Raw genomic sequence first — 13,646 nt, forward strand, 5'->3', positions numbered from 1 at the left:
GCTTATTTCTAGTATTAATGTTATGTATGTCACAGTTTTTCTTAAAACTGGCAATGTTTTTATGTACATACAGAATATTCTCATAAATATATTGTGTGTTTCTGATAAGCTGAATGATTTAGCATCCTAGTTTGGATAGGTGTAATAATATTTAGTGCAGTGCAGTCAGTCGCCTAGAGATGGGCGAAATGTGTCAGTAAAAAGAAAAGAGTGATATATATCTTTCTCTCATTGGGATAAATATCACTCTTTTATTTATATCTTTATATCCGTATGTTTCACTGGTCCCGCTCGCAACTGTATCGGCACTTGCTCACTTTACGTCATCTTATGAGTGAGAGAGAGGAGACTAGAGTAGTTATTATACCGTGGCGAGATTGCCTTATCATGATGGGTCGCCTACGGCGAGTACGGCAGGCGGACGTGTCTAAGTTTAAAACTGTTGTGACTAAATTTAGAACAGTGTAATCAGGAGCGTTCTTTCCTATCCTAAGCAGTCTAATTAGGATGACTAAATTTAGCAAAGTGTAATAAGCCCTTAAAGCTACTGCTACAGTCTGGCAAAAAAGAGTAGAAATTTAAAAGTGGCAACACTGTAGTGTCGTCACTGTCGTCCCGTTTTTCTTAGATTGATTTGAAAGGGACTGTTGATTTTAGCCATGTAGTAGGCCCTTTAGAACTGTTTCAGCACTAGTTAAAAACGGTTGCTAGATTGATACGAATGTGATACGAATCGTCATTCGTTGTAATATTGACAACTGTCACTGTCACAGGAGGATTTAATTTCTTTTATGGCAACACTGTCTTTTCTTGTCGACGAGTTATAGGAATGTGAGTTTTGTAAATTTACAAGAAAAATATCTATTTAAATCTGTGTTAATAAGAAACATTTAAAGCAAATTTCTTCACCAATATAAAGTGTGTGCATCGTACTGTGCGTCGCCATTAAAATTTTTAATATTAATTAAGATTTTACACTTATATTGATGAGTTCAAGTCGAAGTTGTACACACAGTTTGATAGTGATTTTTGTGGTGTTTCTCAACATAATTATCATCAAAAGACGTCTTAACTCGTAGGGACATTTTAAAAACACGATACGCTCATATTATTTGCGTAATTCAAAAGTTGCGAGTCAGTTTTAGTGAATCAAAATACGATTTTAGAGGTTAGTTTTGTTTTCGCAGATCCATCCAAGATGGGTAAGATCATGAAACCCGGGAAGGTGGTGTTGGTCCTCAGCGGCCGGTACGCGGGCCGCAAGGCCATCGTCGTTAAAAACTACGACGAGGGAACGTCGGACAAACCCTACGGCCACGCTTTTGTCGCCGGCATCGACAGGTACCCAAGGAAAGTCCAGAAGAGGATGGGCAAAAACAAAATCCACAAGCGCTCCAAAGTCAAGCCTTTTGTTAAGGTAAGAATTCTTGAATTTTTAACATAACCTAAAAGTTTGTTTTGATAGTGAAAATCTCCATGTTATCTTTGAGATGTCAAGTTTAGATGTTGATTGCATTTTTGTAAGACATACGGAACTTTACGGAAGTAGGCCTTTTAGCCGATGATGACCTAAAATTAAAGCAAAATGCTTACTAGGTACTGATGTAAAATCATTTTATCAAGCTATCAGCTGGCTGAATAAAAACTTGGGTGCAGTATAGTGATACACTAATTTAATAAAGGATCCTTAGCCTTATAAAATGACTTATCTTACAATTATTGTTAAACCTGCACTTACAATACAATGTTTTCTTCAACATTTTCCTACATTCAATTTAATTTAATTTAATATTTGAGGAAACAAGGGGAGGCCTTTGCCCAGCAGCAGACACTAAATTAGCTAGTAAAAAAAAAAATTAATTCAGACATAAATATCCATAATATTGTTAGTAATTTACAAGACTTATCAAACTAGGTATGGTTAGTAACATAGTATGAGATATCAATTGATAGTTACCTGCCTCTTGTTCATGATAAAAATCATTGTAAGGGAACTTATACATATCAAAGATGTGTGTACCACGGTGACAGAGTGCTAACGAAAGGAAGCCTGATATTCTCATGATACCTATTCTTGAAGTGCTGTATAATTCAAATTTGACACATATTTATTTTTAGTGTTTATTTTAGTAGTTCTTTTGTGTATTGTCACCTGATATTTAGTTCATTATCTATGTTTCTGATTATACATATTTAATTTCACGTAATTAAGACAGTAAGTTTATTTCTCCAAGTGTACACCTTAGTGTTCTTCATGCAATAAGCACAATTGAAGCCCATAAGGGTCCCAAGATTTGTGAATAGGTATGATTAAGTAGTACTTCTCAAGTGAATTCAATGAGAAGGGTGGGCTACAGCATATTTGTGGCCCTCATAAAAAACGTTGAGTATGGCTGGTTTAGTCTGTCAACAGAAAGTAATCCTTTAATATCACACCATTTAATTGATTTGAGTACCTATATTAATTTTGGTAAATTTCGAAAATTTACATAGCTTGGGCTTTTATGATAGAATTCAATTTCATCTCCCATATTTTTTTTAATGTAATCTAATACTAAAACTTTGTAAAAATTAAGGCATTAATGTGGATATTAATTTTTAATGTACCTATGAAATAAAACATACAAAACTCACCATAAATTAAACTTATTCTCCTTCATTCCAGGTAGTAAATTACAACCACCTTATGCCCACCCGTTACACAGTAGACTTCAGTTTTGAGAAGTTCTCCGCTAAGGACCTGAAGGACCCGGCCAAGCGCAAGAAGCTGCGTTTCAACACCAGAGTGCGCTTTGAGGAGAGATACAAGAGCGGGAAGAACAAATGGTTCTTCCAGAAGCTTAGGTTTTAAGTACAAAATAAACATTGCGCGAGTAATGTAATGTGTAGTTTCATTTGGGAAGGAGATGAAAATATACTTTTTGCTATATTTTATGTGTAGCTTTTTGAAAATCTTTGTTTGTTACGTAGGCGAAAAACAGGCGAACTCGGAAGCGATGCGGCGCGGGGTGAATCAATCCTTTGATACCTATAGAAGTGTCCTACGTGGGCGGTCTTGTTGCGAATGCGATCGCCGTGGGCCCGCCGCGCCACTTCGCGTTCGCGAGTTTTACGTATGACGCTGCGTTATAACATTTAAAACTTTCGCGGTTTAAACACATATTAAATCACATTTAGAAACGGGTCTATCGCGAATTTATTTTGTTACCTTTATTTACCGACGTTTCGACACAGGTTTCACTGGTCGTGGTCGCGGCTAAATGCGTGCCCGTTTCTAAATGTGATTTAATATGACGCTGCGTTAGTCTATGCGGGAAGAGAAGTCATAGAATGTATTGGTTCCCTTATATTCCATGACTCTTCTTTTTCCGCACAGACTACAAGAGATTTGGAAATGAGCAATTTATCACAACATATTGGAAATATGGGAATGATAATGATGACTTGTTAAAAAAAAAAAACAGGAAAAAAATAATGGTACCACTCGATTCCTCTTATTTTATTAAAAAAAATTATATGGCAACAATATACATAAACGCAATATTTCACCGACAAAATCGCAATTTCATTGTTTCTAAGCAATACGCGTCACGATGTAATGCCATTTTGTTCGAAGCGTTTCGTCAGTAAAGTGCGGGTGCCAGACTTTGACCATCATTTGTGACTTTTGTATTGCTTTAACCTTTTGGACGCCAATGACGGATATATCGGTACCGCAGGTCCAACGCCAAAGACGGATTAATCGGTCAAAGACCACAGAGCAACATAGACCTACGTGCTTGTGCATAAAGTTTAATTTCAGTGTTGACATTTCGGTGACGTGGCGTCCGAGTGACAGCTTTTGTGTTTGACACGACGTCGAAAAGGTTAACACAATGGGTCCCATACAGACATTTGATCCTCAAAACAAACCTGATCGACTGATACCATTAATAAAAAAATGTCAAATACCCTATTCATTATCATTTTGAAACTTCTTACTTCTTCTTACTGCAGAATGGGTTAAGTTACCAGGAAAAATAAAACAAAATATCAGCTTTATAAATTGCTTTATAATAAATTATTTTCTTAAGCATCTATCCTGATATTACACATTACAACAGCATTGATAAAAAATTATGAGCAGTTAATTCCATACAGAATTTCATTCATGTCAAGTTTAGAAAAAAGTCCTTGCAAAGTAGAGAAATATTTATAATACATTATATAGTTTCAAACACATTTTGATACTAATATCTTTATATTTTAGTGATACTAGGTTTATTCTGAAGACTTCACTGCACCTAATACCTAATATTTTATAGAACAAAGAAACTGAAGACTTAATTGCAGTGCTTTAAGGTGTATTTTACATAAATAGGCAGTCACGATAATATGACAAGGCGTTAAAAATGATTAATTTAGTATATTCATGGTGATATATATTTTTTCGGAAGATGTTATTAGGATATCTCCTCTAATGTCTAAAGTAAATAAATCAGAATTCTGGTTATGGCCATGGCACCATCATGTAAATAAAAGCGTCGGCGGCCAAAAATACTTATTTTTAGGATGTAATTAAAATACAGTGCAGGTAAATATGGTAACACCCGACTTTTAGATTACAACGAGCAACAATATTTTTATATTCCAATTTAACACTTTTACAGTAAATAATACATTAATTCAATTCTGACATCTAATTAATATATTAATCGGGAGTATCTAGCCGCGTTGTAACTTTATTTTTGTTGTAAGATAATTTCTGGTGCATATTTTTTAACTAAACTAAGAGTTAATCACCCATTAGAGTTGCCCGCCTCTTTCTGCAGTAAAAGTGTCTAAGCTATAGTTGAAATTTTGATAGAGTTAGTGCCAGTTGCACCATCCGCACTTGACAGACTGATCAACGTAACCCGGCGCGCCGCGGCGGTTTACTATGAAACTTTCCATACAATGAAATTTAGCGAACTCTTTAACGATGACAAACAGTTTGGTGCAACCAACCCTTAGATCAAGAAAAGTGTGCAACGATTTTGATAGCACACGTAGTAAAAGTGTTATTTCATACGTCATAATTTCATAGAAGTTTGACGTTTAGAATAACACTTGCACTGCGTGTGCTATCAAAATCGTTGCACTTTTCTTGGTCTAACTTTAGGTGTTTTTTTTTGGGCATAAACGTTAATCTGTTGAACAAAAGCCTTTTTGTTTCTTTTATGCAAGCGGTCAGCTCCCGTATTCCGCACGTGTATCAAATGTCGTTTAAAAAGCAACTGTATCGTGATAGTATTAAGGTGCAAGTTTATGTAACAGCTCATTCGGAGATAACACGTTTGGGTGATGTAGAACGATCATTCAGGTATATTTTTTTTGTAAATAACGAATCGAATGACCTGTTACATGAATTTGAACCATATAAATTGGATGGTAAAATTGCTGTTTAAACGGGTTTGTTCCCGTTCACTTATTACGGAGTCAGAGTAGTAAACACTGCATAAAAGAAACAATACCATTTGTTTACCTAACAGATTAGCGGTTAAAGCTAAAAAAACACCCCAGAAAATTCCAACTACGACTACAAGGACTAGGCAGCGACAAGGTGACAATATGTGGCAGCCATTATAAGCTTTTGTATAATAAAACACGTTTCTTTTATTGTATTTTTTCTGCATGCACTTTATGTACTTAAATTAATTTCATATTTAATGTTAGATTTCTCATTCAAAATATGGCCAACATATTCAGGCAAGTTAAAATCTCTCAGTAAAATCAATTATCCCGGTTCTCAAGATACACGCTGCGCCTAGTCTGGGGCTATAGGATATTATCTTAATTGTAAAACATTAATGTTAATTTCAATCTATAAGATGTCAATTTATAAACTTATTTTGGTGAATAAACTATTTGTATGTTTTTCATATGGATTTCGAGCGGCTCTTCCACACTGTTGCTTGCCCAGTCGTTGCAGGCGAGCGGCTCTTCCACCATTCACTAACCCGGGGTTAATCGGTTAAACCTGGAGTTACCATGGTTACCAGTACACTTTGACACTGCGTTAACGGTTTGACCGGTAAACCCCGGGTTAGTGGGATGGTGCAAGTGGCGATAAGCTTACAAGCCCATTTCCTAAGTTAATTTAAACAATAGTTGCCATTGTAACCTCGCGGCCGCCTCATCACGCGGTCAGCTTGCCGATGCGGTCGTCCAGTTTTTTGATCTCCTTCTGAAGGCTGTCGATGTTGTGCGCGAACACCTTAAACATATTTATTTATAAGCCTATTTTAGAGCCCCAGTGCTGGGCAAAGGCCTCCCCTCGTTTCCTCCACCCCCCTATACTTTTGTTTCAACAGTCGTCCACTACTCATCGAAACTATTTCAACATACCAAAACTCAAGTTACATTATCGTATTTTATTCACTGTCCATCTGGCAAACTTTCAATTGGGACGCGATGCCTATTTTTTGCGTTTGGGTATATAGCTGCCGTTTCTCAACCTATAAACGGAGCGGCAGCTGACGTTGCCAAGGCTTCATTATACATCTCTTTTAACCACTTTACGAGTTATCGCCCACGACCCTATTTGTTTATATCCCGGCTTTCATAAGATATTCTAAATACATTTTAATATTGTCATACCTCTTGTACGCCCTGCAAGAGTTCCTTGTTGTTTTTGACGCCGGACGCGATGGTGCTCTGTAGCGTTTCTAGCTCCGTCAAGGATTTGCCGAAGTTACTCGCTGAAAGAAAGAAAAAAGTGTCAATTTTACACACAAATCGACATAGACCCAGAGCAAGGTAATTAAGGGTAGTATTGAAACGGTATATTCCCATTTGTCTCCGCCGGGCACACATGGGAATAGGTGCATTCATATGAATCAAACCCATCTGTCCCCGTCTCATTTATAGTGGCGGTCACATGGGGCGGGACAAATGGGAATAAACCATTAAGATAAGTTATTGATTGTAGGTGAAATGTAAAGTTGAGTCTCTTAATTTGAGGGCTGAAATAGATAATGCTGCACTGCGCCATGTTTTTTGATATCTGGATTGACAAACGTCTTTGACTCAAACTGCAAACAAGATGCAAGGATTTGTCTTTGAATTTACACATCTTATACAATCAATGAATCTTTGCAATACGTGTCACACAGTTGTAGTCTATACCTTGGTTGTGGAGAGATTCAAGGGCTTCCATTCTCTCAAGGATCTCTGAATGTGATATTCCGTCGATCTGCTGCACTAATTTGTATAACTCGTTGACCTGAAAATAAAAACACAATTCTTGACATCATTTAACGTCATGACACGACACGTTATTCTTTCGTAGGTAAAAAATAAAGACTGAACTTATCGTTTATTAGCGACCTTACGCCGCAGACATAGAGTCTAGTTCACCTTGGGGTCGAGCTCGGGATCCAAACGCGCCTCAACATTAGCGAGAAGCGAAGCGGCGTGAGCGTCCGCTGCTGCTACCTCCGCCGGCCGGAGCAGAGGGGTTTGCACCGCTAGTGTCGCGACACAGACTAAACTTAGCGTCTATTAGCGACCTTACGCCGCGGACATAGAGTCTAGTTCACCTTGGCGTCGAGCTCGGGGTCGGAGGGGCGAGCGGCGCGTATGGCCTCGACGTTGGCGAGGAGCGAGGCGGCGCGAGCGTCCGCTGCCGCTATCTCCGCCGGCCGCAGCAGAGCGGTTTGCGCCGCTAGTGTAGCGGCCGCGCCGCATAGCGTCGCCTGTCAAACACAAACTAAATTATAAGGGCGATACGAGACTGCAGTATCCCTCAAACAGAATGCTCGTGTGAACGTTACTATTAGCGAGTATACTACTAAAAACCATCCATATAAAAAATACTATTACTATGTAACAACCATAGATGCAATAAATAAATGAATAAACGAGATCCTGCAGAAACCGTACCGGCAAAAAACGGGGTGTGGGAAAGAGCCCACACAGGATTCATGGGCTTAGAGACGTAGGATTGTAGGTACATACCTCTCCGGTTGCAGCCTGCAGTCTTCGGAAAGCCTCTTCGTCTCTTACGCCGGCTGCTTGCTCCAACTTATGTAACCTTTAAAAAAAAAATAGGACATTCTTACACAAATTGACCCGCAAAAGTCCCGCAGTAAGCTCAAGAAGGCCTGTGTTGTGGGTACTCAGACAACGATAATATATACACACACGGTGGCTAAAAATTAAGCGCAATCCCAAAACCTCCCTCGCAACGGGAATGCACTGGAAATTTTTAGCCATCCTTTTACCTTTAAAGATATTAAAGTGAAGTAGAGGTGAACGAGAGTTAAAGTCACGCACACAACAACAAAACCATTAATTACAGCGAGATTTTAAAATTAGTATTCATTTTTTGTACCAATACCTAGCTAGTTGAACCGCTAACTGAAAGATCCCCCCTCCCCTCCCCCCTCGTATTAAATATATTAAAGAGGGTCACTCCACATATTTTAAGTCCAAAATCGTTCGACATGTTTCACTCCGTTTTGTTATCAATATAATATATTGCGCAAGTCACATTCATTCATTCAACACCTGTTTTTGCGACTAGTACTCTTTGTAGCTGTGTATATTATTCACCTCAACTCTCCTGGAATATTTTAAAGATATTAAAGTCAACATGTTTGGATTTGTTCTAATTTGCACGACCACACTTTGTCACTACAGAGTAGTCTGTCGGCACTGACGAGCCGAGAGATTATCCGTTTTGAAAGTCTGAAAACTATACGGGCAATATCGACACAAGGCCTAAGGTCAAAAACACGAAATAAAAACTTTTGCCGCCCAGATGCCTACAATAAGGGGTTATCCATTAATTACATCACACGTTTAGGGGGAGGGAGGGGGTCAAGGAAATGTGACATGTTGTGACAAGGGGGAGGGGGAGTCACAAACTTTGCGACGTCACTGTAACTTATTTTATTCGTTGTACAGTTAAATAACAAGTTTTTGGAACAATAATCGTTTTTATTCGTTTAATTTTCTTTCCTAATCCGTTTTAGATTATAAAATTACTAATATTTCTTTCGTCAAAAATATTTTGTTAAAATATTAATAATACTTAATTCGATTTGCCGATTTTGTTAAAAAATGTAACGTCACACCAGGGGGGGAGGGGTTTGCCAAATGTGACCAAGACTTGGTCACACTTAGTGTGAAAAGGAAGGGTGGAGGGGTCAAAAAACCTAAAAATTCGTGTGACGTAATTAATGGATGACACCAAAGGTCTCCAATTCCATTCTATTTTGATCTTTATTTTGACAAATTAAAATTGTAATTGTCTTGACAAGTGTTGACGTGTGGGCGAATAAAGGAAACTGTTTACTAAAAACAAAGTTGGAAACTTTGTTTTTAGTGTATGTTTAATATGCTTTTACATGTTTCCAAAGAAAGGTAATATTTGTTTTAGAATGTTGTCAATGTAACATTTGTCCTGTAAATTACATTACTAAGTCAATGATAACATTGTTTCAATAGATCCTGGCGGCTATTTTTTTTTCCAAAATAAACAGTACTTTTATTAGATGTAGTTTTAGGTGTGAAGGAGAAATGGGAAAGGACAAAGTATTGAATTGGAGATTATACGTGATATCTCCGAATGAGCTGTTACATAAATTTGAACCATATAAATAGGATGGTAACATTGCTTTTTAAACGGCCTGGTTTCCGTTTACTTAGGGCCGGTACAGACGAACGGTTACCCGAACTTTGCAGTTGGCGTGCAGTCAGCGTGCTGTACCCATACAAATTGCAGTCGGGTTGCAGCCCGGCTGTAGCGGCCCTTATGATAAGGTCATTAGCAGTAGTATTAACCGCTGCCTAAAAGTAACAATACTTTTTGTTTAACAAATTAGGAGTTTAAGCTCAAAAAATCACCTCAGAAATTCCAACTATGAGTATAAATGTGATTGTATGAGCAGCGTTACCTTAGAGTTTAGACGGACTGTATTAATATTTGAACATACCTGTGTTCCAGCTGAGCGATGCGCGTCGTCTGCCCGAGGTTGACCTCAGGTTTCAGCTTAAGACTAGCGGTCGCTACGCCCGGCTGTTTCTTCTTACCACCCTGAGCTAAATACTCCCTGAAACAAAAGTACAATTAGTTTGATCTTGACAATATTATCTGCTACTATGCCCCGTTTTTTTAAAGATTAGAATCTTTCTAAACTCAAGTAGTGGTAACTTTTTTCCTCCAAAATTATAGCTGAGTAACTATAGTTGGTCAAACCAAATTGGCAGTAAATAAGAACCAAAAAAACTATACTCATCCTTTTTTTTAATGCTAGTACTAGTGTAAGACGAAGATAGTATGATTCTCTGTCTATGTTTGAAATGAGACAGTCCTTTGAGAAACTATATGCACTGAATGAATAGTGTGGGAATGCCGCCGACTCCAGGGAATTGGGCTGAATGAACGCACCATGGGATCGACAGCCCGCCTGTATCCGGCCAGGCGTCCCTGAACTACATCTACATCTAACTATGCACTGAATTGTGTCGTTTGCGTATTATTGTACCGCAATATTAGATATCATAGGAACACTAGCATTTCGGAAGAAAAAGTTATAATTACCAGTACTTTTGAGGTTAGAAAAATTCTAAACAAAAAAATGGGGCATAGAACTTGAGATTTCTACATAATGTAGATAATGGTTCTATACCTACCTAGGTTATCCTCTTCGATCCTACTATGTTGATCATGAATCAAGTACTTATAACTGGTTCTGTCTTGAGCGGTGGGGGGAAATGACCGAACGAGAGTCTTATGTATCTTTTAGTAGGAATAGCAAAGAACGCGTTATTATTCTTTGATTTCTTTGTCTGTGTCACAGTCTCACATTTAGTATGTTTTATGGTGGGTAACAAATAACCCGACTAAATTACGTAGGTTGTTTTTGGTATGTATTATATGATGCTACCTCTTCTTTTCATCCCGTTACTCTGTTGCAGTGTAGGGTTTGAATCATATTCTTTCAAGAGCTTCTGTCCTGGGCAGTTTGGGTTACCTCCTAACACTCAATTCCGAACACACCCATCTCTTGCTCTATGAAACATCGCCAAGTATTTTCTTCCAGGTCTTCTAGTTCAGGGCCTTCTTGGTGGTTATAAAGAAAATGCGATAAGATACGATAAGATACTTATTTAAAAACCTTACTTGAGTTTTTCAGCCGTGGGGTCGACATGTTCACCTTCCTCAAGCTTCAGCTCCTCCAGAATCTTCTTGGTCGCGTTTATTTGAGTCGCCAGGCGGGAATACTCGTCCTAGGCAAATAATGGATGTCAATTGTACATATGTACAGGAATTTTAAATCTTTAGGCATACTCTGAAACATTAATAGGTATGGTGTCAATCAAAATGTATATTGATCGAGTCACTTGTAGCCGGGTGGTTCTGGACTCAAATGAGTTTGTTCTGGACAACAGGGGCCGCCGCCCCCGCCCCTCTTGCCGCGCCTGTGGTCACATGCGTCCAGTCCGCAGCCTTACTGTTATTAAGGCACTATATTCGTGTGGTATCAGGCTGTCAAAGAGAAGGCAGAGGACCGCCAAACATGGAAATTGCTCCACCGACAAGAGTTTTACTCTTAAATATATGATGATGGTAGTGCTTTCCAGATTGCAGGGTGATGAGTTACATGATATTTAATTCATAAATAATTAATAATTTTTAGGAGAAGGCAATAATTTTTTGTTAACTGTGCATATTGCCAATCCTCACTTACGGTGCTCAAACATGGTCCCTTACCGCCAAGTTACAAAAGACCAAACTGAAAATTTGCCAAAGAGCCATGGAGCGCAACATGCTTGAGATGAAAAGGATTGACCGGATCCTGCGCACCAAAACAGGCATAGTCGATGTTGGGGTCAAAACCGCCAGGCTAAAATGGGACTGGGCAGGCCATTTACGACGTATGCACCAACAGAGGTGGGCTAAACTAACCACGGAGTGGGTGCCACAATGTAAACGCCGGTATGGTCGGCGTAGGAGGACATGGCAGGACAACCTGGACACGAAGATTGGAAGTCTAGGGGGAGGCCTATGCCCAGCAGTGGGACACTTTAAGGGCTTGTTAAAAAAAATATTGTTACCTTCTCACTTTCCGTGGCCTTATTTTGCTGTTCAGCCACTTGCTCCAGCAAGTCTGAGAACTCGCACCGCAACCTGTTGTAGCGCTCCAGTACTGTCTCTGGTTCTCCTTCTGCTGCCAGCTCGTATTCACCAGCCCTGACAATTTGCAACATATCGCAAATTTAATTTAAACTTGGCATGGCAAACAATGCATGGCAAATTTAAAATTGTACTACAATGAAATTTTGATAATCCGGTACATAAATTATAATCTGGCACTGAAATAGAGGTCCATGGAGAATACAATTTGGATTTACACTATACAACTTCCTCTGTTTGTCAAAGGTAAAAATGAAAAAAAAAAAAAAAAAAAACAGCCAATTTACTGTCAAATTGTAATGTTTAAATATTATTAAAATTAAATTATAATGTAATTTCATGGTGTAGGTAAGTAAAACACCTATAATATAAACAGATTTCCTTTTATATCCAGTAATAAATAAAAACCGGCCAGGTGTGTCGGACTTTTTTATTTTATTTATTACATATTTACAGTTTTTAGATTTTTCCGTTTTTGTAGTGTAAGACGTTATTACTTGCCAAATTTCATAGTTCTAGGTCAACGGGAAGTACTCTATCAATTTTGATTCCATTGAGTGCTGAAATATACGTTTTTTGCGGCATAAACTACTGTATCTTGTTTTTCACTTATTTTCCTTTTGAGGTATGGAATCCTAAAAATTGTGCTAAGGTGGTCAGGGCTATCATTATTGCCGGATTACTTAGATTGTACTGATTCTAACAGATAATAATATGCTTGTAATAACATGCAACAGTGTCAATGTGGATGAATCATTTAAAAATATCTTTACAAATACAAATATAAAGAGAAAGAAACTAGTGTTTTAGTGTCCTCCCTTGAAAGAAATCATTATTTACCTGTATCCAATCCTACTTTTTCTGCTTAAACGGTCAGAGAAATCTACTGCACCAGTCAAAAACTTCCCTTTGAAGTTATTGAAAGAATCCTTCACAGACAAGTGCAGGGTTTCGATACTTTCGTTCTCTTCTTCCTCAAAGGGCTCCTGCTGATCGGCTTCAGGCAAGTCGCCAGTTTCATATACATCAGGCTGGTCGTATGCCTGAAAAATTTAACATTCTGTTGTAGGTTTACCCATATGACCATGTTTAATCGATATCTTTTGCGGACGATATGAAGCAAAACTTACTATGCCTGGTAAATTTTCGTATTTTGGGTCTGCCATTTTTTAATGAATGGTAAATATATTCGTAGTTCTCTTAAATTATTATAATTTTGAAATATACAAATTCGGGCAAAAGTGACGTCAGTAGTTTTCGTCTTTTGTCAACTTTGACAATATGGTTTCGTTCCTCGCAGGTTGCGATTGAGTAAAGAAACGACAAATAAACCATTCTTAAGATTTTCATAAAAATTGCGTGTAAAGAAATATATAGTTGGTCAAACCAAATTGTCAGTAAATAAGAACAAAAAAAAAACCATACTCGTCCTTTTCTTTTGGGTGCTAGTACTAGTGTAAGACAAAGATAGTGTGATTCTATC

At 38.1% G+C, this 13,646-nt stretch overlaps 2 protein-coding genes across 2 annotated transcripts; one reads left to right on the plus strand and one right to left on the minus strand.

Annotated features, from left to right (window-relative positions):
* The first annotated feature begins 702 nt into the window (after window positions 1-702).
* LOC134746236 (large ribosomal subunit protein eL27) lies at window positions 703-2,882 on the plus strand. Its single transcript, XM_063680566.1, has 3 exons — window positions 703-831; window positions 1,188-1,417; window positions 2,666-2,882. The coding sequence occupies exons 2-3, from the start codon at window positions 1,199-1,201 to the stop codon at window positions 2,849-2,851; spliced, it is 405 nt and encodes a 134-aa protein (XP_063536636.1). The 5' UTR covers window positions 703-831; window positions 1,188-1,198; the 3' UTR covers window positions 2,852-2,882.
* A 1,150-nt stretch (window positions 2,883-4,032) lies between these two features.
* Window positions 4,033-13,456, minus strand: LOC134746237 (dynactin subunit 2). The gene is made up of 10 exons (XM_063680567.1): window positions 13,294-13,456; window positions 13,004-13,206; window positions 12,085-12,220; window positions 11,150-11,256; window positions 9,960-10,076; window positions 7,978-8,053; window positions 7,560-7,715; window positions 7,147-7,243; window positions 6,619-6,719; window positions 4,033-6,235 (listed from the first exon to the last, which is right to left on the minus strand). The coding sequence occupies exons 1-10, from the start codon at window positions 13,327-13,329 to the stop codon at window positions 6,158-6,160; spliced, it is 1,107 nt and encodes a 368-aa protein (XP_063536637.1). The 5' UTR covers window positions 13,330-13,456; the 3' UTR covers window positions 4,033-6,157.
* Window positions 13,457-13,646: the final 190 nt, after the last annotated feature.

This window comes from Cydia strobilella, chromosome 12 (genome assembly GCF_947568885.1).
Source record: "Cydia strobilella chromosome 12, ilCydStro3.1, whole genome shotgun sequence".
Taxonomy (NCBI): Eukaryota; Metazoa; Arthropoda; class Insecta; order Lepidoptera; family Tortricidae; genus Cydia; species Cydia strobilella.

Excerpts from the sequence above, each read along its gene's own strand:
- LOC134746236 (XM_063680566.1), top strand. The coding sequence starts at position 1,199 with ATGGGTAAGATCATGAAACCCGGGAAGGTGGTGTTGGTCCTCAGCGGC. Across the intron at positions 1,418-2,665 it reads AAGTCAAGCCTTTTGTTAAG|GTAGTAAATTACAACCACCT; the intron begins GTAAGAATTCTT and ends CCTTCATTCCAG.
- LOC134746237 (XM_063680567.1), bottom strand. The coding sequence starts at position 13,329 with ATGGCAGACCCAAAATACGAAAATTTACCAGGCATA. Across the intron at positions 10,077-11,149 it reads CCCACGGCTGAAAAACTCAA|GGAGTATTTAGCTCAGGGTG; the intron begins GTAAGGTTTTTA and ends CTTTTGTTTCAG. Across the intron at positions 7,244-7,559 it reads ACCCCGAGCTCGACGCCAAG|GTCAACGAGTTATACAAATT; the intron begins GTGAACTAGACT and ends TTTTATTTTCAG.